The sequence below is a fragment of the Rhinoraja longicauda genome, chromosome 4 (genome assembly GCF_053455715.1).
Source record: "Rhinoraja longicauda isolate Sanriku21f chromosome 4, sRhiLon1.1, whole genome shotgun sequence".
Classification (NCBI taxonomy): Eukaryota; Metazoa; Chordata; class Chondrichthyes; order Rajiformes; family Arhynchobatidae; genus Rhinoraja; species Rhinoraja longicauda.
Window position 1 is genome coordinate 30754328 of NC_135956.1, and position 23860 is coordinate 30778187.

The 23860-nt window shown below is 41.6% G+C and overlaps 1 protein-coding gene across 3 annotated transcripts in view; it reads left to right on the forward strand.

Moving 5' to 3' along the window:
- Window positions 1–23860, forward strand: part of LOC144592672 (sodium/potassium-transporting ATPase subunit beta-1-interacting protein 3) — a 369074-nt gene that overhangs the window by 168815 nt on the left and 176399 nt on the right. For all 3 annotated transcript variants that reach the window (XM_078397460.1, XM_078397459.1, XM_078397461.1), the window contains exons 2-3: window positions 10937–11074; window positions 22326–22406. In XM_078397460.1, coding sequence (XP_078253586.1) covers window positions 10937–11074; window positions 22326–22406 — 219 coding nt within the window. The remainder of the gene's footprint in view (window positions 1–10936; window positions 11075–22325; window positions 22407–23860) is intronic.

Genomic DNA, 23860 nt, shown 5'->3' on the forward strand with positions numbered 1-23860 from the left:
TTGATCTCTCCATGGCCTCGCTCCTCACCATCACTGTATCCTCATCCATTTATCTAAGGCTGTTCGTGTGGACAGCAGGCACCTGGAGCCTGGGGACTTGCATTCAAGCTGCGCACCTGGCCTTGTCATTACCTTTGCTGCCTCTGTTCTGGCAAATCTTACAGATGGGCCATCTGCACTTCAAGAATCTGGCCAGCGCAGATAAGAATCTGTGTTCTCAGGTGTACCTTGTTGTGGAATCACAATTTATTGCTACTTTTTCTCCAACTGTGAGAAGATTCAGCACATTAACATTTCTTCAATAGTTGCAAAGTGATTTTGTCCAATTTAAGTGTGTTAAAACACTATGCGATTGTCTTTCTTTTTTTCCATTTGACCTTTCCTATTATGTTGGAACTGATTCCATCCGAGTCCTCCTATTTTGCACTGCGTGACTCCTGCAGAACTGGTAATAAGAGTATGTGAATGCCCTGAGATTTACATATACTAGTATTGAAAGTTCTAGTGTAATGGAGTGAGGCTTTGTAATATGATCATTTTGAAGAGTTGAAAGAGCAACCAGGCTTGTTTTATTGATTATAATGTGCAAAGCAAAATGTAACCTTTATTCCGGGATAATAATATTTCAATGAAACTAAAGCATAATTTCTGCAACGTGTAGACACATTGAACCATTGCCTATTATTCAAATGCACACATTGCAAATGCAATTCCATCATTATAATTTACAGTGCTTTTCAGTATTTTTAATCCCTAGAACATTTGCAAGAAACTTAATGATGCAAAAAAATTCACTTGTTGCTTGGTGTCGGAATGCTTCTTAATTAAAATGTAGTCTTGTGCTTTGTTTAACAACTTGTGCCATTGGTGTAAGCCAGCAGCAGCAGTTCCTTCCTACACATATTCCTGACTCATGACTGTCCAGTAGTTGTTTAGTTCTCCTTTACCCCAATGCGGTTCCACTTGTTGGTTGGAGACACTCCCTTCAGTCTGATGTTGGCCAATTATCATGGTACCCCTTGTGGGTTTTGTGGCATCTTATATTTTTGGCATCTTAAAGCGAATAACATTTTCAATTATATTGTGATGGAATGACAAACTACACAAGTTTGTAGGAAAATAACTGCAGATGCTGGTACAAATCGAAGGTATTTATACACAAAATGCTGGAGTAACTCAACAGGTCAGGCAGCATCTCAGGAGAGAAGGAATGGGTGACGTTTCGGGTCGAGACCCTTCTTTAGACACAACTACACAAATTTAGTTCTCTTGGACGAGAGAAATCATTAAAAAAAAAAATTATTATATATACATATACTGTAATTGCTCTGTTACATGTCAATAAACAAATCAAATTTATCCCTAGTCAGAACTTCTAAATTCATATTGAAGACTAGGGAATGAATTTCAAAGAACAAGTCAACTCATTGATGCTGTGGCATAGCACATTTAATGTTGCTACCCAAGGATGAATGTGTAGGCAAACATCTTCAATAGAAAAATATCAAAACGTTGCTGTTTTGTCAATTCACTGCTTTTCCTATGAATGAAGACAGCAGCAGTATAGCTGTAGAACAGGTGGGAATCAAATAGCAACAATTTCTGGATTTTTGTATAGAACTGCATTGTCTGTACTGTTGCTGTCAGATGAACTCCATTATTCTCATTGCAAATTCTGGGCTATTATTTTTGCTAACATTATGAGGAGTTAATTATTTCAAACCTTTAGTTATTTACCTATTCCATTGAAATAGTGATTGAAATCCTGCAGGTAATGCCACCTCAGATAAATTGGTAAAACTACCTATGACAAAAAAATAAGTACTTAAAATGATTAACAATGCAAAACAATCCATAAAGGCATATCTTAGAGTGCTTCAGATGTATTGTAAACAACTTTGCTTTAGAATTCATAGTTTTGAAAACTTATTCTTGTTGTCTAATGTTCTTTGAATAAGTGAGGTATATAATTTATATAAATCACTCTTCAAAAAGATGAAGCTAATGATAAGTCATTTCTCCTACTTCCTATGTTCTGTATTCTTGCAGCAATAATCTCGTGTTCTCAGTTTTTAATATGGGATAGATAAGGCTTGTCATTTACTGAGTGCTTAACTTTGCATCAAAGTAAACATGATTTTCACCTGCATCCTCCAGCAAAGTAGATTTGACTCAGAAAATTGCCCATGTTTGAAGGTGCCCTTTGCAGTATAATACTGTGTGAAATGACAAATAGAATCCTTGAATTTCATCCAGCTGGTGTATACTTGCCATGCGGCAAAATGTATTTTGTCAAAAACTGTTTTCAGTGACAAGTTGTCTCAGTATAATGCAAATGTCCAGCTGCAATTAGTGCTAGCATCTGTCAGCTGCTTGAAAAAATTGGTCCTTGTTAAGAATTGTTCCAATTACTAACTCCTCATAAAATAGAACATTGAACATAGAACAGTACAGCACAGGACCAGCCCTTTAGCCCACAATGTCTACACCGACCATGATGTCAAGACCAACTCCTATCTGCCTGCACATGGTCCATATCCTTCTATTGCATTTCTTTGCCTCTTCACATTCGTTATGTAGCTGGATATGCCCATTTTCCCATTTGTTAGAAAAGTCATTTATGAGTCTATTGGTGCTGTGTTAGAATGGGGCATTGTTTACAAAGTTGTAAATTGGATACCAATGGCTTTCTATTAGCCTTCCTTACATGCAGCGGTGGAATCTCTTCTGCAACTCCACCTTGGTTTCACCTTTGGCTCTGTAGGTAGCATTCTTGCCAGTGAGTCAAAAAGCTGTGTGTTGTAGTCTTTTCCTGCTGACTTAACACTGAAGTTGACATTCTGTTGAAATTATTAGGGAGTGCTGCACTATTACAGGTGGCGTCTTTCAGGTGAGGTATTAAAACAAGAGGCTGTTTATTCTATTGGATTCATGTAAAATAAATCAATATTTCAAAGAAAACAATATCCACTCAACGTTGCCAAAACCGAAATTTAGTTATTCTTATACTTGTTTACGGATCATTGCGATGTGTGAATCGGCAACAGTAACTGCACCTCAGCTGTACTTTGTTGCCTGGAAAGCCCTTTGGGCTATAATTAAAGGTGCCATACAAATGCAGCTTTTAATCCTTTGATCTACTGAGAACTGACAAAATAGAACCCAGCTGTCACACATAGATATGAGTGGCAGGCAGCCAACCTTGGCAAGTGAATAATATCATTTTGTGTTACTGTCACAAGCTGTTATCAAGGCATAAAGATCAACTATGATATTTGGTGCAATGAATAATTTATTAGATGGGTAAGATTTTGCAGGGGAATGCCAGAAGGCTCAAGATTCCCTAATAAACACAGTCGCACCAAACTTGCTGGCAATTCGCCAGCCTGTTCTTCGCTGTGTGACAATGATGGATATGGAACCCAGGTATAGAGCATGAAGTTACAGCAATTTACCACCACTGTACTGGGAATCTGGGAAGTCTATAAAAACCTGGTACAAGAATAACAGGCAACCCGAGAAAGTAGTTGAGGCGGGTATCATTAATTTAACAGACATTTGGACGGATATACGCATAGGAAAGGTGAAGAGGAATGTGGGCCAAATGCGAACAAATAGGATAGTTTAGATGGGACATCTTGGACAGCATGGACACGTTGGGCTGAAGGGCCTGTTTGCATGTGTGCTCCGGTGCTCCAGCTCATTAATCACTCACCGCAGTTTCAGGATATCACAGCAGGGCTTCCTCAAGGCATGTCCGAGGCCCAACCACCTTCTGCTGCATCATCAATGACCTTCCTTTCATCATGTGGACAGAAGTGAAAGTGATCACTGAAGATTGCACAGTTTTCAATTTCATTTGCATCTCCCCAGGAAATGCAGTAGCCTCAGATTGGATGTAACAAGACCTGGACAACATCAACAGGCATGGATTGATGTGGCAAGTTATATTCACGCCACCGTAATACCAGGCACTGACCAACAAGAGAAACTCTACCCATCTACTCTTGATATTCAAAGGCATTATCATCACCAAATCCTTGATTATCAATATCCTGGGAATTATCATTTAGTTAAAAACCCACTGGACCAGCAACATAAATACTGTGGCTACAAAATGCTGGTTGGAGATTGCGTATCTTTCAATGAGTGACTCACCCCCTGACTTCCCAAAGAGGCATCACCATCCATAAGGCACAAGTGAGGAGTGTGATGGAATACCGTCCATGGGCCTGAATGTGCAGCTTGAACAGCCTTCAGGAAATTCAAAACCATCCAGGACAAAGCAGCTCACTTTATTGCACCTCATCCATCACCCTAACAATTCATTGCCTCCACTAGTGGCAGAGTGCACCCTCTATAAAATGCACTGCAGCTTCTCTTCTTGGTTCTTGAAATAGTACCTCCCAAACCAGCAATCTCTGCCACCAGGAAGGGTAAGTGCAATAGGAACAGTGAGGGGTATCAACACTTGCAGGTTCGCCTCCCTGTGCCTTCGAAATATATTGCAGTACTCTTATTGACACTGGCTTTAAAATCTGGAGATAAATCTTGTCAGCAGTTGAAGACAAATTAGGATCCAGGTGAAAGATGGCTTTCAATGGCCAGTTCAATGGTTACATGGTCTAATCTTTTCAATGGTGCATCACAGCTCGACATAACATCCGAGAAAAGTCTGTTTTGGAAATTGTGAGGGATTTGGAGATATGTAATGAATGCTGGCCATGCCACCAATGCCCATATCTCAAAGTTGAAATTTAAAATTATATAAAAAAAGAGCTAGAATAGTCATAACTAAAATTGATGGGATGGGTTTGAAGGAGATTTTACATGAGCAAGGATACTTCAGCTTTGAAAAGAGGCTTCCATAAGAGAGCACGAGATCATATTTTATATTCAAAGGAATATAAGTCAGGCATAACCTTCGAAATTCCATTTTCAGGATTCCAATCCCAATAAAATCAAAGAAAATTGTGGATGCAGAAATCATTTGGTCTCTTCCTCTACACTATGTAGGTTCATCATATTTGACCTCGATTAAATCTTTCATTTGCCTCCCATTTTCAAAGAAAACAACTTAAGCTTGGCCCATCTTTCCTCAGACCTTAAATTTTGCAATCCTGGTAATATCCTCGTAAATATTCTCTGCACCTTCTCCAGTGCAGTCACATTTTTCCTGTTACAGTGTTTGTGGTATGCAGAACTGTACTCAGTGCTCAAGCTGTTAAATTGAAATTAATACAAGGAGAAAAAAAATGAGATGCTGGACATGTCTTTTTTGTAATCAATCTTTAGCAGCATTAACTCTCCTGAGCTGCCAGCAAGTCTGAATCTGATCAAGACTCTCAGAGCAGACTATTTCAGGATTTGAAGCCCGCAGTGGTGCACTATTAAAAAGATTAAATGGCAACCAGCCATTTGAAAGCTAGCTTTCAGTTGGAGCCTTTTTGTTTTCTTGTCTTGTCAAGATACGTATCAAAGAAAGTAAGAAATTGACAGTCTCTTGACAGGAATTTGTCTTTGCTCCCATTTTGAAAATTAAACCAATTTAATGTTGGCCTGTTGATGATTGCCAGTCAGTGTGGTTGGAATTGTGGTTTGGCTCCTGGGTCATTGAAGCTATTTATTTTTAGTGTTTATGTTTGTAACAGTGGCTATAAAAATCTGGAATTGATGTAGCATTCAGTACTGAATATAAAACATGGTCATACGCTGTAAATCACTCTCCCTGCAATGACATATTTTTCAAAGTACCTAGCTTTATTTGCAAGTGAGAGCAGAGGAATACGAAGGAATTCCATTAGAGTTAACCCTGGGCATAATAAAATATTAGCTTCATCATCACTACACTAAATTTGACTGCCACTCGGAAGATACGCTCGGAAGATAACCACCAGCACATACAATTTGAAAGTATTATATTTTTATTTCATTTCAATTTATTTCAAAAATTCATTTTTTCCTGCATGGATCTCACTTAATTTATTTATAGTTTCTCAGTCTCCAGGGAAAAACAAGTAAGATATTTGTCACGCTTGCTCATTTCTTCTCTCTGTAGGCAGTCCCTCAGGGCTGAGGATGACTTATTTCCACTCCAGTTCTTTGGTTCTGAGGAGACTGATTAGTCTGTGTGGGACCCCAGTGCCTGTCACAGGTGGGACAAGGGGTAGGTGATGTGGGCAAGTAAATGTATTTTCAGGTGAATGCCCACTCCTTCTACTGTTTGCACATGAGCTCAAAGCATTTGGTGTCTTCATGGACGCTCCCTTCCCTCTGCAATTTGAGGAGTCATAGGTGACAAATTTCCACACACTGATGTGCTTGTTATATTTTTCAAGGAGACTTTGACAATGTCCTTGAGTGTTTTCTGAGTTCAGCTGGAAATCATTTGCAATGTTGGAGTTTCCATTTGAGTGCTCATTTAGCTTATTTAGTTTAGTTTATCGTCACGTGTACCGGGGTACTGAGGTGTAGCTTTTGTCGCATGCTAACCAGTCGGCAGAAAGATAATAAATGATCATAATCGAGCCATCCACGGTGTACAGACACATGGTAAGGAGAAAAACGTTTAGTGCAAGATAAAGGCCAGTAAAGCCGGATTAAAGTTAGTCCGAGAGCCTTCAATGTGGTAGATTACTAGCTCAGGATCACTCTCCAGTTGATGATAGAATGGTTCAGTTGCCTGATAACAGCTGGGAAGAAACTGCCCCCGAATCTGGAGGTGTGCGTTTTCACACTTCTATACCTCTTGCCTAATGGGAGAGGGGAGAAGAGGGAGTGAAACTCATTCTTGATTATGTTGGTGGCCTTGCCGAGGCAGCGAGAAATGTAAATGGAATCAATGGAAGGGAGGTTGGTTTGTGTGATGGACTGGGCTGCGTGACAATTCTCTGCAATTTTTTTGCGGAGTTGGATGGAGCTGTTCCCAAACCATGATGTGATGCATCCCGATAAAATGCTTTCTACGGCGCATCTGTAGGAGTTGGTGAGAGTTGTAGGGGACATGCTCTTTTGAAGCATTCAAAGGAAGTATAAGTGTCAAGAGATTGGTGTTAAGAGCTGGTTAAGAACCTTGATGTTGATGATAATTTGCATTGAGGTTCTTCATCTCCATTATCAGAACCTCAATGTTGGGGATGTTGGCCTGGAAGAGTATGCTAACATTGGTTAGCTTATACTGCCATTTTGGAGGATTCTGCAGAATGTGCTTCGAGTTGCTTGGTGCAGGTTGGTGCAGGTTGGTGCAGGTTGGTGCAGGTTGGTGCAGGTTGGTGCAGGTTGGTGCAGGTTGGTGCAGGTTGGTGCAGGTTGGTGCAGGTTGGTGCAGGTTGGTGCAGGTTGGTGCAGGTTGGTGCAGGTTGTTTGAGTCTTCAGAGCAAACAGGATGCCTTTTCCTCAACAAAACAAAACTATTGAATGAACTCAGCAGGTCAGACAACATAACATCTGTGGAGGGAAATTGGCAGATGATATTTGAAGAAGGGGCCCAACCCGAAACAGCGTGGCCTTGGGAGGGACGTCTGCTGTCATTATCTATGCTGTAACTCCACATGTTACTCCAAACCTACAACATTGTAGTTTACATTGATATTTACTGTGTAATTATCACAGTGTTGTTCGGTATAATTACAGTGTAAAATACAATGTAGTTTACAGAGATGCTGCCTGTCCCACTGAGTTACTCCAACATTTTGTGTCTATCTTTGGTGTAACCCAGCATCTGCAGTTCCTTCCTGCACAATGTAGTTTACACCTAACCAAGCCTTCTGGTAAGACATTCAGTTGTATTACAGACGAGCTCGCCACTATCTGCTGGAGTCTAATTAAAATGGATGTTAAATGCTGGCCTTGCATTCGGTGCCGGTGCCCTGTGAATGAATATAAGAACTATTGATTGCTGGATATAATCAGTTAGTGAAGCATTATCTTTCCCATTGTCCTTTTCACTGAAATTAAAAACTCTGTAGCACAGGGACAAATACCTCTTTGCTCCTTTATGCTCAGTAGCCCACCAAGAAAGAACTTAACTCTGATAAAATCTGGTTAGGGGAACTGTGAGAAAGCATTACTATCAGGTCCACAAATACACACTTTGTAGCATAAATTAAAGAGAGAGGGACCCAAGGAGTCCCCACTAATCCTCAAGCATCCATTATTAGGCTAGTCGTATCCATTTTATTCTCTCCATACTCCCATAAACTCCCCAGATTCTACAACTCATTACACTGTAGGGGCAATTTAAAGTGGCTAAATAGCCTGGCATTTTGGGGGATGGGAGAGGAAACCAGAGCATCCTTGGGAAAGGCATTTGGAAACGGGCAGAACACACAAACTCCACAAAGACTGCACCGGACAGTAGGATTGGATCCGGTTTCAGGAGCTATGAGACTGCAGCTCTACTGGCTGCATCACCGTACAGCCACTGGATCATGACCAGAACTATCTGGAGTGGCATGGTGGTGCAGCAGTAGAGCTGCTAAATTACACCTGATCACCGGTCTGTACGGAGTTTGTACGTTCTCCCCGTTACCTGCGGGGATTTTCTCCGGGAGCTCCGGTTTCCTCTCACATTCCAAAAGTGTACAGGTTTGTAGGTTAAATGGCTTGGTATAATTGGAAATTGTCTCTAGTGTGCATAGGATAGCATTAGTGTGCAGGGATTGCTGGTCGGCATGGACTCGGTGGGCCAAAGGGCCTGGTTCCGTGCTTTATCTCTAAACTAAACTGTAAACTAAACTAAACTAAACTAAACTACTTTTATTTTACATTTTCCCTGCTGTGTACAAAATCATGAGATGAATAAATCAGGTAAATGTAAAGTGTAGGAAGGAACTGGAGATGTTGGTTTAAACCAAGAATTGACATAAAAAGTTGGAGTAACTCAGTGGGACAGGCAGCATCTCTGGAAAGAAGGAATGGGTGACGTTTCGGGTCCAGACCCTTCTTCATACTGGTTAGGGATAAGGGAAACGAGAGATATTGATGATTATGTGGAGAGATCAAGACCAATGAATAAAAGATATGCAAAAAAGTAATGATGATCAAGGAAACAGGCCATTGTTAGCTGTTTATAGGGTGAAAATGAGAAGCTAGCATGACTTGGGTGGGGGAGGGATAGAGAGATAGGGAATGCCAGGGCTACCTGAAGTGAGAGAAATTACTATTCATACCACTGGGCTGTAAGTTGCCCAAGCGAAATATGAGATGCTGTTCCTCCAATTTGTGTTTAGCCTCACTCTGACAATGGAGGAGACCTAGGACAAGAAAGGTCTGTGTAGGAATGGGAACGAGAATTAAAGTGTCCGGCAACCGGGAGGTCAGGAAGCTTCAGGCAGGCTGAGTGAAGGTATTCCACGAAAAGATCGCCCAGTCTACGTTTGGAATCACCGATGTATTAGACGGATACAGTAGATGAGGTTGGAGGAGGTGCAAATGAACCTCTGCCTAACCTGAAAGGATTGTCGGGGTCCCTGGACAGAGTTGAGGGAGGAGGTATAGGGACAGATGTTGCATCTTTTGCAGTTGCTGGGGAAGGTGCCTGGGGAGGGGTCATTTGGGTGAGAAGGGATGAGTTAACCAGGGTGTTGCGGAGGGAATGGTCTCTGTGGAATGCAGAAAGGGGTGGAGATGGGAAAATGTGGCTAGTGGTGGGATCCCGTTGGAGGTGGCAGAAATTTCAGAGGATTATGTGTTGTATGCGACGGCTGATGGGGTGGAAGGTAAGGACTAGGGGGACTCTGTCTCTGTTGCAACTATGGGGAGGGGGAGGGGGAGCAAGGGCGGAGCACTGAGGAGACATAAATGAGAGCCTCATCTATGATGGGAGAAGGGAACCCCTTTTCCCTAAAGAATGAGGGCATCTCGGATGGCCTGGTATGGAACACCTCATCTTGGAGAGAGGGGAATCCCCGTTCCTTAAAGAAATTGATTAGTCTTTATCCTTCCCCCACCGAGTTGTCACCATCTGCTTGTGCCTTGTGTACAATGTGCATAAACCAAAGTAATCAACAGCATTTCTAACAATATTTTCTCACAAAGAAGGGAGAGATTGAACTTTTATTTTCGCCTTCCATCACAGTGAGGAATGTGGAGGAGTCACTGTGGAGGATGTTCATGTTAAAATATATTTTGTGTGTCCTGGTGCATTTTATAGTTATGATGACTGTATGGCAAATGAAGTTCCTCGTATGTTACAAAACATACTTGGCTAATAAAGTATTATTGTGATTGTGATTGTGAAAAGCAATAACTTTAAAAAAAATCAATGTGTTTAAGCCTGCTCATTTGGCAGTAAAAAGTCTGCCATGAAACGATTGTTTCTCAGAAGTTGCAGTTTTGTTGAGCTGGGTCTGCTTCCCCTATAATGATTGATTGAAAGATACAACGTTGAAACAAGTCCTTCAGCGCACCAAGTCAACACCGACCATCGATCACCTGTTAACACTAGTTCTATGTTTTCCCACTTTTGCATCCACTCCCGACACATCTGGGACAATTTACAGAGACCAATTAATTGACAAACCAGCATGTCTTCGGGTTATGTGATGAAACTGGCACACGGTCACAGGGAGAACGTGAAAACTTCACACAGACAGCATCCGAGATCAGGATCGTATCTGGGTCTCTGGTGCTGTGAGGCAGCAGCTCAACCCACTGCACCACTCTATTGGCCCTGTCAGCTTCTGAAAACTGGCGTAGATGCTTGAAACCTAGATTGCCCTGAAAGCTAGATGCAAGAGTGTTTCTGATTAATTCACGAGATCCTAAAGGGAATTTTCATAGAAATTTATATTTTATGCCTTTTGAGCTTTTATTTCGATTGAAAATATCTGGTATTTTAAGCTTGAGTCAATTGCATTTGTAGATGCCAATCATAATTTGAGTTGTGGTGTATAATTAACTTCTAAAAAGCATTTTTTGTTGTCTTTTTTCATAGCTGGCAGCATTGGAGAGACAGATCTTTGACTTTCTGGGTTACCAGTGGGCACCCATACTGGCCAACTTCCTTCATATAATTGTTATCATTCTGGGACTGTTTGGAACAATTCAATACAGACCTCGCTATATTGTGGTGGTAAGTTGTCACATTTTTTTGCATTAAAGTAAATAAAATGCCCAGTTATCTTCTGGCAAATTATATTATTGTCAACAGTCATGTGTTGGAGGCAGCTAGTATTATCTAGCCTTTAATAGGAAAAGGGTGATAAAATGAAAAACGGAATTAACTTGTCAATGCCAAACACAATTAGTTTGGGCTTGCATCATTGCACTGTAAACATGTGTGCTTTTGTTCCCATTAATTGATTGCAAAGAAATAAATTCTATTTTATGCCTGCATTAGAAAGGATATACAAGATGCTAACAATAAATTTGTGAATAATGATCAAATTCGATGATGTTTTGTGCTTGATATATTAAGGCCAGTTGATGAAAACTTAATCCACAGCCCTCAGTGTGAATCTATGTTCCCAAGCCACGATCACCATCCTTGCTCCCGGTCTGAAATTAAACCAGATATTTTTCACTTTGTTGTCATACTTGACACCAAAACGAGTTATAGACCATAAATTCATGCCTTTGTTAAGATTTCCACCCACATAACATTACTACGTTACATAACCTACTTTTACTGCTGCTTCAACTTATCTGCTCCTGAAACCGCATCAAACCTTTGGCTTGACCATTCCAATGCACTCCTGGCCTGCCTTCCTCACTCCACCCTCTGTAAACTCGAGGTACAGTGAAGACCTTTTGTAACATGCTAACCAGTCAGCGGAAATACTATACATAATTACAATCGAGCCATCCACGGCGTACAGATGCATGATAAAGAGACTAACGTTTAGCGCAAGATAAAGTCCATTGAAGTCCGATTAAAGGTAGTGTGAGGGTCTCCAGTGAGGTAGACAGTAGTTCACGCCTGCTCTCTAGTCGTTGGTAGGATAATTTAGTTGCCTGTTAACTGCTGGGAAGAAACTATCCCTGAATCTGGAGGTGTGCTTTTTCACACTTCTTTATCTCTTACCTGAAGGAAGAGGGTAGACCTATGGTCACCTGTGGTCTAAATCACTCATCACCTATATGCATGTAATTTGGCTTGAGCTCTGAGTTAAGCAATGATTCAATTTTGAAATTCTCAAATTTGGCGGCATGGTGGTGCAGCGGTAGAGTTGCTGCTTTACAGCACTTCAGCGCCAGAGACCCGGGTTCGATCTCAACTGCGGCTGCTGCCAGTACGGAGTTTGTACCTTCTCCCCGTGACCATGTAGGGTTTTCTCTGAGATCTTTGGTTTCCTCCCACACTCCAAAGACGTACAGGCTTGTAGATTAATTAGCTTGTATAAAAATAAATTGTCCCTGTGTGTAGGATCGTGTTAGTGTGCAGGGATTGCTGGTCGGTGCGGATGAAGGACCTCTTTCTGCACTGTATCTCTAAACTAAACTAAGTCTTTCCTGTCATTCCCTACCTCTGAAGATTCTCTAGCCCGATAATGCTTTTAATTACTTGTGATCCTCTGTTTAGTGCATCTTTGACATCCCTGGTTTTATCTGTTCCCTGGATTCAACTACAAAGCTCAAAAATTCCCTTTCAAAACCTCTCCATTTTACTACCACTCTGCCATTAAAGCCCTTCTTGAAATCCATCTCTTTCACCATTCATGTGACCTATCTGCACTAATATCTTTTTATGTGAACGATACTCCCAAGAAATGGGAGGCACTGCATGAATGGAGCTTTCTCTATTTGCAATGTAATAGAATGATTGCTCTAACTGAATCCAAAATTCAGATAAGGTGGTGGAGGTGAAGGATTGTTTGGCTGTCCGTTCATGGGAGCTGCTGTCATGGTGGGGGATGGATGACTGAATATTGCAAATTATATGGTTAGAATGATTAAACTAGAAGTAGAGCAACCAGTGGATGGGTCTACTCTTTCTACCCCTTCAAAGACTAATAAAGTCATAAGGAATAGGAGTAGAATTATGCCTTTCGGCACATCAAGTCTACTCTGCCATTCAATCATGGCCGATCTATCTCTCCCTCCTAACCCCATTCTCCTGCCTTCTCTCCATAACCTCTGACACCAGTACTAATCAAGAATCTATCTATCTCTGCCTTAAAAATATCCACTGACTTGGCCTCCACAGTCTTCCGTGGCAAAGAATTCCACAGATTCACCACTCTCTGACTAAATAAATCTCTCCTCATCTCCTTCCTAAAAGAACGTCCTTTAATTCTGAGGCTATGACCTCTAGTCCTAGACTCTCCCACCAATGTTTCAACTTCTTAAAATTAAATCCCATGACCAAGAAACTAGACTGTCACATCTATTTTCAGATACAAATTAGCCCACTGTTGCCTCAAAAAGGTACCCAGGATGTATAGAAACTTACCTGCTGAGTGCACTAATTGTCATGGGGTAGCACTCACAAAAAGAGACATATTTTCTACATGCCCACAGCAAGTGCAAATAAAACACATTGCATTGATGCAAAATACAAACGTCAACATTTCCTCACCCTGAACCTTTCAAAACCATGTAGGACCTCACTGGGGAAACCAGCTATTAAAAGACCTAGTTCACGCTTTCACTCCCCGACATCAAAAACTCTGCTGACTTCAGCTGCTTTGTATTTCCCCAGTAGCAATATTCCAAACTCATTGACAGTTTAATGTCAGCAAATGTTTTTATATTGCTGCTTAGTAAAGCTTAGTAAAGCAAACAAATGATAGAGTGAGGACAGATAGGCATGGCAGTTGAGTTACTGAACTGGCAACTAGACTTTATATCCATTAACTCAGACACATTCAAGATTCAAGATAGCTTTATTTGTCATCCAATATTGGACGAAATTCAGTCACCCACAGTCCAACAATAAAGGCATTAAATAGGCATTAAAATTACACAACCCCAAAAAACCCCAAAACACAGTCCAACAATAAAAGCATTAAATAGGCATTAAAATTACACAACCCCAAAAACACAAAAAAAAAGAAACATCCATCAAAGAAACATCCATCAAAGAAACATCCATCACAGTGAGTCTCCTCCAGTCCTCTCCTCACTGTGATGGAAGGCCACAATGTCTTTTCCCTTCTCCTGCTGTCCTCTCCCGCGGTCAGGTTGAAACCCACCATAGAAGCTGGGGAATTTCAATTCAAGTAATAAGATAAATCTAGAATTTAACGAAAAATCATAATTAAACACAAAACTACTGAATTGTCATTAAAATCTCCTCTGCTTCACTAATGTCCTGACTGTGATCATGTGGGTTTTCTCCGGGTGCTTCAGTTGCCTCCCACACTTCAAAGACGTACAGGTTTGTAGGTTAGTTGGCTTTGGTGAAAATATTAATTGGCCCTAGTGTGTAGGATAGTGTTAGTGATCGCTGGTCAGCGCGGACTCGGTGGGCCGAAGAGCCTGTTTCGGCACTGTATCTGTAAATTCTAAAGTAGTTCACGAGAATGGAACCCTACTGTGACCTGGGAAGCACCTGTATGATTGCCAATCACTCCTTTGTCACATTTTGTTAGTGTGTAAAATTCAAAGGTAGCAGCCATTGTCCATAATAAACCCCCCACCCCCGCCATTTCCATGCCTTGGGGCTTCACAGGATCGCTTCAACATGTAGATAATGCCATTGTGCACAAGGATATTCTCACTACTGAGACTTCCACACAGATTGCATTTCTTCTGTTCTCTCAACTGCAAGAGTCACTCAATATTTGATGCAGTGGTGTGGTGTGCAGAAATGTTCTGTGATATTCAACAAAAAGCTGGCATTATATTGGACTGTGCTGACCACTTTGACCTGTGCCAATTTGCTGAACAGATCCTGAACTATGAGCCATGATTACTCTCCAATGTCAAGCTTATGTGAGGGTCACATTATAATCCCTGCATGGTCAAACAGTTTTGGTTGCTTTAGGCCTCACAATATTTTTAGACATTGCTATCTATTAACTTTGTAGGGTTTCGATCAACATACCATTGAACAATTAATTCTCTAATTTTAAGTAACCTACTTACTCCCCTCCCCTTCCCCCTCCCACCTTACTCCACCCTAGCCATTTCACCAGTTCCACAATTCTCCACATTGTTTTCCTCTTGAGATCACACCTTCCCATAGCCAACAATGTACTTACAAGGCACCACCCTGCCTGAGGTCATTTGTGGCTGGCCCCGATTGTTCCTGGTCTTTTCTCCCCTCCTCATCTACTTTCAGTTTGAAGAAAGGTCCCACATTGGCCTTCATCAATCAGAGTATTGAGTATAGAAGTTGGGAGGTCATGTTTAGATTTAGATTTTTGTTTTTAGATTTAGAGATACAGCGCGGAAACAGGCCTTTCGGCCCACCGAGTCCGCGTCGCCCAGCGATCCCCGCACATTAACACTATCCTACACACACTAGGGACAATCTTTACATTTTTACCCAGTCAATTAACCTACATACCTGTACGATTTTGGAGTGTGGGAGGAAACCGAAGATCTCGGAGAAAACCCACGCAGGTCACGGGGAGAACGTACAAACTCCGTACAGACGGCGCCCGTAGTCAGGATCGAACCTGAGTCTCAGGCGCTGCATTCGCTGTAAGGCAGCAACTCTACCACTGCGCCACCGTGCCGCCCAGTTCTGGGCACCATGTTATAGGAAAGATATTGTCAAGCTTGAAAGGGTACAGAAAAAAATTACAAGGATGTTGCCAGGGCTAGAGGGTCTGAGCTACAGGTAGAGGTTGAGTAGGCTGGAACTCTATTCCTTGGAGCACACCTTATCGAGGTATATAATATCATGAGAGGAATAGATCCAGTAGATGCACAGTCTCTTGCCCAGAAGAGGTGCATTGAGGACCAGAGGACATAGGTTTAAGGTAAAGAGGAAAAGATTTAATAGGAATCTGAGGGGTAACGTTGTCACATGAAGGGTGGTGGGTGTGCAGAACAAGCTGCCAGAGGAGGCTGGGACTATCCCAATGTTTAAGAAACAGTTAGACAGGTACATGGATAGGACAGGTTTGGAGGGATATGGACCAAACGCAGGCAGGTGGGACTAGTGTAGCTGGGACATGTTGGTCGGTGTGGGCAAGTTGGGCTGAAGGGCCTGTTTCCACACTGTATAACTCTATGACTATGACTCTATGACCCAAAACATCACGTAACCTTTTTCTCCAGAGGTGTAGCCTGACCCGTTGAATTACTCCAGCACTTTGTGTCTATCTTTGGTATAATCCAGTATCTGCAGTTTCTTGTTTCTACATACCGTATTGGCTTTTTTGTGGGATTTAAGGCTTTATTCACCTTAATGTCAATACGTGACTCTTTGAACACACTTGCATATTGCTCAAAGAATTAAAAATTGGAAGAATGTTTTTTTATAGACACTTCCTTTAATTCTTTGGGCCAGTCCTTTCCTTATAGACTTAGTTCAAAGATAATCAACCACTACAATTGGCAGCTTCCCTGTTGAACATTATAGGAAGCTCAATACTGCATCACACCGAGGGATTTCAGTGACTTGCTTGGAATTGTATTTAAATTAAGTGACAATGTGTTATAAAGTCACTTAGACAGATTCCTAATAACTTTACCCAGAGGTACATACTTTTCACAGTCGGTATCTTTATCAATATTTGTATTCCCTTACCTATCATAAACTTACGCTAATTTTAAAATCACTCCATTTTCTATTATTGGTGTATGTAATATTTATATTTGCTCTTCAACTTGCCCATTTGCTTCAATATTGCACAAGCTTATCCCCCATGGCTTTCTGGTCCAAATGTTGCTCTTGCATTAAAAATGTACCTGGCAGACGGTATTCTGGCCTGTCATCCTAGATCTGGTCTTGCACACTGAGGCTGTGTGCTCTTTCTTTATCAGTTGAATTATCTCACTGTCTAAACTGGCTTTTCTATATTGAGTGGTGGCAGACTTCCCCATCATTCCGATTCTTTTCATGCTAAACTCACACACATGACTTAGACTTAGCTTCCGGGTCGTACCTGACCATTGGCTTCTGTTCCGAAGTTTACAACAATCTGTGATCTGGATTAAAGTGATTCTATAATCACTCTACTTTTTTTATGAAATGAAACACCTTTTGCCTTGCATGACACCAGGAAGTCTGCTCAGTGACATATGTGTTGGGCTGTCCCTATAGCATTTTTAATGCTCTCATCTGGCTTCTTTTTTGAGCAGTCACAGTTTTGTCCTTGCCCTCATTTTCAACAATGTTGTTTACCCTGAAAAGCATTTCATATATTTTATGTAAGAACTGAAGGAGTTGTATTTTATCATGAACATTAAGGTTTCCACAAGAGTAAAGTTGGATCAGAGCTGCCATTGTATCCTGTTTTTGCTTTAACAGTTAACAAGTTTATACTCTACAATAACCATGCCTTGCCCTTTCTTGTTCCCATTAATAAACCAATACCAATACCATCTCTACACTGAGGTTATTGTGACTTGCTCTACTGCCATAACCATTCCGTTTTTTTGATGCAATTGACAACTTTGTTACTTTTGGTCACTTGATTTTATTTTCCATCCCATCCTCGTTGCATGCATCTCTGTGGGTACATACACTTGAGTGCAGTAATGTTCCAATTTGCAGAGTAATGCTGGCCAAAATTGACTGGAAGGAGGCCCTAGCAGGGAAGACAGTAGAACAGCAATGGCAGGTATTCCTGGGAATAATGCAGAGGTTGCAGGATCAATTTATTCTAAAGAGGTGGAAAGACTCTAAGGGGAGTAAGAGACACCTGTGGCTGACAAGGGAAGTCAGGGACAGCATAAACATTAAGGAGAGGAAGTATAACATAGCAAAGAAGAGTGGGAAGACAGAGGATTGGGACTCTTTTAAAGAGCAACAAAAGTTAACTAAAAAGGCAATACGGGGAGAAAAGATGAGGTACGAGGGTAAACTAGCCAATAATATAAAGGAGGATAGCAAAAGTTTTTTTAGGTACGTGAAGAGGAAAAAAATAGTCAAGGCAAATGCGGGTCCCTTGAAGACAGAAGCAGGGGAATTTATTATGGGGAACAAAGAAATGGCAGACGAGTTAAACCGTTACTTTGGATCTGTCTTCACTGAGGAAGATACACACAATCTCCCAAATGTTCTAGTGGCCGGAGAACCTAGGGTGATGGAGGAACTGAAGGAAATCCACATTAGGCAGGAAATGGTTTTGGGTAGACTGATGGGACTGAAGGCTGATAAATCCCCAGGGCCTGATGGTCTGCATCCCAGGGTACTTAAGGAGGTGGCTCTAGAAATAGTGGAAGCATTGGAGATCATTTTTCAATGTTCTATAGATTCAGGATCAGTTCCTGTGGATTGGAGGATAGCAAATGTTATCCCACTTTTTAAGAAAGGAGGGAGAGAGAAAACGGGCAATTATAGACCAGTTAGTCTGACATCAGTGGTGGGGAAGATGCTGGAGTCAATTATAAAAGACGAAATTGCTGAGCATTTGGATAGCAGTAACAGGATCATTCCAAGTCAGCATGGATTTACGAAGGGGAAATCATGCTTGACAAATCTACTGGAATTTTTTGAGGATGTAACTAGGAAAATTGACAGGGGAGAGTCAGTGGATGTGGTGTACCTCGACTTTCAGAAAGCTTTTGACAAGGTCCCACATAGGAGATTAGTGGGCAAAATTAGGGCGCATGGTATTGGGGGTAGGGTACTGACATGGATAGAAAATTGGTTGACAGACAGAAAGCAAAGAGTGGGGATAAATGGGTCCCTTTCGGAATGGCAGGCAGTGACCAGTGGGGTACCGCAAGGTTCGGTGCTGGGACCCCAGCTATTTACGATATACATTAATGACTTAGACGAAGGGATTAAAAGTACCATTAGCAAATTTGCAGATGATACTAAGCTGGGGGGTAGTGTGAATTGTGAGGAAGATGCAATAAGGCTGCAGGGTGACTTGGACAGGTTGTGTGAGTGGGCGGATACATGGCAGATGCAGTTTAATGTAGATAAGTGTGAGGTTATTCACTTTGGAAGTAAGAATAGAAAGGCAGATTATTATCTGAATGGTGTCAAGTTAGGAGGAGGAGGAGTTCAACGAGATCTGGGTGTCCTAGTGCATCAGTCAATGAAAGGAAGCATGCAGGTACAGCAGGCAGTGAAGAAAGCCAATGGAATGTTGGCCTTCATAACAAGAGGAGTTGAGTATAGGAGCAAAGAGGTCCTTCTACAGTTGTACCGGGCCCTGGTGAGACCGCACCTGGAGTACTGTGTGCAGTTTTGGTCTCCAAATTTGAGGAAGGATATTCTTGCTATGGAGGGCGTGCAGCGTAGGTTCACTAGGTTAATTCCCGGAATGGTGGGACTGTCGTATGTTGAAAGGCTGGAGCGATTGGGCTTGTATACACTGGAATTTAGAAGGATGAGGGGGGATCTTATTGAAACATATAAGATAATTAGGGAATTGGACACATTAGAGGCAGGAAACATGTTCCCAATGTTGGGGGAGTCCAGAACAAGGGGCCACAGTTTAAGAATAAGGGGTAGGCCATTTAGAACGGAGATGAGGAAGAACTTTTTCAGTCAGAGGGTGGTGAAGGTGTGGAATTCTCTGCCTCAGAAGGCAGTGGAGGCCAGTTCGTTGGATGCTTTCAAGAGAGAGCTGGATAGAGCTCTTAAGGATAGCGGAGTGAGGGGGTATGGGGAGAAGGCAGGAACGGGGTACTGATTGAGAGTGATCAGCCATGATCGCATTGAATGGCGGTGCTGGCTCGAAGGGCTGAATGGCCTACTCCTGCACCTATTGTCTATTGTCTATTGTCTATTGAGACAAGGACACAGGGTTGTGGAGTAACTCAGTGGGCCAGACGGCGGGTCTGTTTGCTGGAGGATTTTCTCAGACCGTACAGATGATCCCAGGTGAATATATAGTGAAAGAGGAGCTGAATGACCTGCTCAGTGATGCAATGACCAGGACAACAGCTGATTCCTGAGATATCCCTGTGGGTGCTTTATCAAGTCTACTTGTTGAAAGGTTGAGCGCAACTGTGACCTGAACTGCCACTAGCAGATCGTTGCATATGGTTGATCATCACAGAGGTTTTGTTGACCAGATGGTATGGAGAGTATTCCTTTACCGTATCCCTTGTGATCGTGAACACCATCATTATGTCCCACCTTTGCGCTCTGTGGCACTGGAACTTTAGCTTAGGGCATTTTATTCAGTGAGTCATACTCCACCCATGGCCCCTTTAGCACACAATGTCTCCTCCTTCTATTTCTTTTCAGTTTCCTTTACCTGATAAGGGCCATTACTTCCATGCAATGCAACAAATAATTCAGCTGCGACAGGTGACATCAGGGTCTAGAAGTAAAGTTAACGTTCTCAAGATGTTTCCCAAAGGATAAGGTGTTTATGTTTAGAATGTGATTTCGAGGAAGGTTGTACTCACCCAAAATTCAAAGAAGGTAGAAGTTGATTCTTCTAGCTCTTTCCAATACAAACCACTTTCAAAAATCTGGTTAATGCTTCACTTTTAGTTTGTTAATCATAAAAGTGCAAAAGGGAATAGTTGATAGAGATTTCAATATAACGGGTATAACCCACAGACTAGATTGAATTTTGATTTGAATTGAAGGATATAGCAAGGAAGCAGGCTCACTGAGTCCATGGCAACCATTGATAAATGGTCAGCACAGTGGCACAGCGGTAGAGTTGTTGCCTTACTGAGCCAGAGACCTGGCTTTAATCCTTACTGCGGGCGTTATCTATATGGAGTTTGTACGTTCTCCCTTTAGGTGCTCCGTGCAGGTTTGCAGGTTCTATAAATTGTCCTGGGTGTGTAGGATAGCACTAGTATATGGGTGACTCGGTGGGCTGTAGGGCCTGCTTCCACACTGTATCTCTAAACTAAACTAGAGCTAAATTAAACCATTCACACTGGTTATATGTTATCACACTTATACACTAGGCAATGCTGGATTAACATAGTAGCAAAAGTAGCATTTGCTACGGGCCCCGCACTTTCGAGGGCCACGCAATAAATGCTTGCAAGTTAAATGCTTGAAATTGGCATCCCACTGAGGGGCGCTGTGTTGAGCGCGCCACTCCCCAAACGCCGTGGTTATAATGTGTTGGCGAGGCTGCTCGGACCAACCGCCCAGTCACCGCCCAACCGCCCCGTCTCCGGCCCTCGTACTCCACACACATCCCGCCTCTTCTCCTCCATGGCATTGTTTGGTTTGTAACACACCCATCCACTTGCCCAATTCTTTCCGAACATTACAGAACAGGAGAAACGAGCTTTCCGGCCATCTAGAAGCACTGATGAGTTCCAAATTCCATACCGCTCCCGATAATATTGTTTACTGCTCTAGCAACTCACAAGAAGCTCTACACCACCCAGGATAAAGGTGCCTGCTTGATCGGCACCCCATCAACTAGTCTAACATTCATACCCTCTACCATTGATGCCAGCAGCTGTAGGGTGTCCCATTTATAAAATGCTAATTTGAGATGACTCCCAAATTTGAACAGTTTAACTAGATTCACACATACAGAATGGTAATATGGACAGGTTAATATGTGGTATTTATGGAAGTTTGTACCTCAGCAAGAGATAGCCTTCAAAGTTCTTCAGGTTAAAAGGTTAACTTCCAAGAAAAGCATTCTTCATCTATAATAGACCAAAAATGCTGGAGTAACTCAGCGGGACAGGCAGCATCTCTGGAGAGAAGGAATGGGTGATATTTTGCATCAAGACCCTTCTTCAGACTAGTCAAGGGAAAGGGAACAAGAGGTATAGACAGTGATGTAGAAAGATATAGAACAAACGTTGTTCGACCAGCGACCACCCTGTACATCAATAGTATCCTACACCTAGGAACAATTTACAATTTTTAATCAAAGCCAATTAACCTACAAACCTGTAAGTCTTTGGAGTGTAGGGGGAAACTGGAACACCTAGAGAAAACCCACGCAGTCACATGGAGAATGGCAAACTCCATACAGACAGAACCCATAGTCAGGATCGAACGCGGGTCTCTGGCGCCTTAAGGCACAACTCTATTGCTCCGAGACTCTGCCGCCCAATGAAGAATGACAGTAACGTTTCCCTCATGCCAACACCACAAAAAATTGGGACTGGGTTTTGAGCATACACTTGACAAAGCATAAATCATTGTTTTTTGGTTTATTTTTGCAGCCTCTGTGTTATTGACTTTAATTCCTTAAGGTTAGCAAGACAGTTGGTGGGGGAGGGTAAAGGCACACCATTCTGCGTGTGTTCACTCTGCTATATTATTTATTATTGATTTAGCTATTTTTCTTTCCTTCTGTGTCTAGTACTCTATTTGGACTGCCCTGTGGGTCGCCTGGAATGTATTCATTTTCTGCTTCTATTTGGAGGTTGGAGGACTCTCAAAGGTAAAGACCTGCTTTTGCAACATGCATTGTAGCCAACATTAGCTGGAAATATCTTGGCTTATAATTGTCTTGGAGTGAATGATCCATTTAAATTTAAATCACAGGAACTTCTCCCTCTAGTTAGATGTCCAATATGTAATTTGCTTTCTCCTTTGTTTGCTTCTTTCAATGGATGACCCAGTTTACCAAGGTCTCATGTAGTGATTCTCTTTCTTGCAATGCATTTACTGTCATGCCAATTTTTATGTTCTTATTCACTTTTAGTCTTTATATATCAAAACGTTTCTGTGCTCCAGGTTTTATTTCTCTGACATAGAAAATAAAAATAAAACAATAGAACAAAAGATGTTTAGAATCTCTGTAATTAGAGGGAAATGTCGGCAGGTTAATTAACCAGCCGTCAATTGTTGTAACAATTCTCTTTTGAATCTACTTGATTGAATCAAGCATCCTGCACCTGAAAGTTTAAGGTGAACTATTTTTGGGTGTCTTAATTAATCTTCTTATATTTTTGGACAACTAATTGCGTCTTTTTGTTTAGTAAATGTGATAAACCTGTCCAGATCTACATGGATTTGTTTGCTGCTTTTACCCTGAAAGAATAGGAATATAATTATTATCATGGATGGTTCACAATACATTATAATTTATGAGGCAGTATTTCAGTGGATATGTTCAACTTCCAGCTGACATCAGATCAAGTCAAGAGGAAAATGAATAAGACACTTCATGAACAGATGGCATTACTGAGTGTAAGAGATTAGCAGCGGTCGATATTTGAATCAAGTTGAAATTTGAAATCTGATCATCCACGATGAACTTTATAATTTGTTACATTTCCTTCAACTTGCCACTTGTCACATGGGAATGTCATTTATCAAGTTGGCTATTGCCCTTCATCTAAATTCACATACATTTTTGAAACCATGATTAGATAAACAATATCAGTTTAGACCTTGTTCTCATTTTGAAATAGAAATCCCACACTGTTACAAAATGAGTAATGACCTATTTCCAGTGGTCGTGGATTCAAATTTCTGTTAAATATCATTTGAGGCTTTCAAATGAGGGCTTGGTTAGTTCATTCTGACCGTGGAAATAATTGGAATAATTGTCTGTGTAGTTAATTCCTTCTGTAAAAGAATATCAATACTGAGGTAAGAATGACCTGTGTAGAGTGGATGTGGAGAGGATGTTTCACTATTGGGAGAGTCTAGGACCGGAGATCATAGCCTCAGAATTAAAGGAAGTTCCTTTAGGAAGGAGATGAATAGATATTTATTTAGTCATAGGGTGGAGAATCTGTGGAATCCATTGCCACAGAAGGCTGTGGCTGTGGAGGCCAAGTCATATAGAGTGATGCAGTGTGGAAACAGGCCCTTCAGCCCAACTTGCCCTCACCAGCCAACATGTCCCAGCTACACTAGTCCTACCTGCCTGCGGTTGGTCCATAT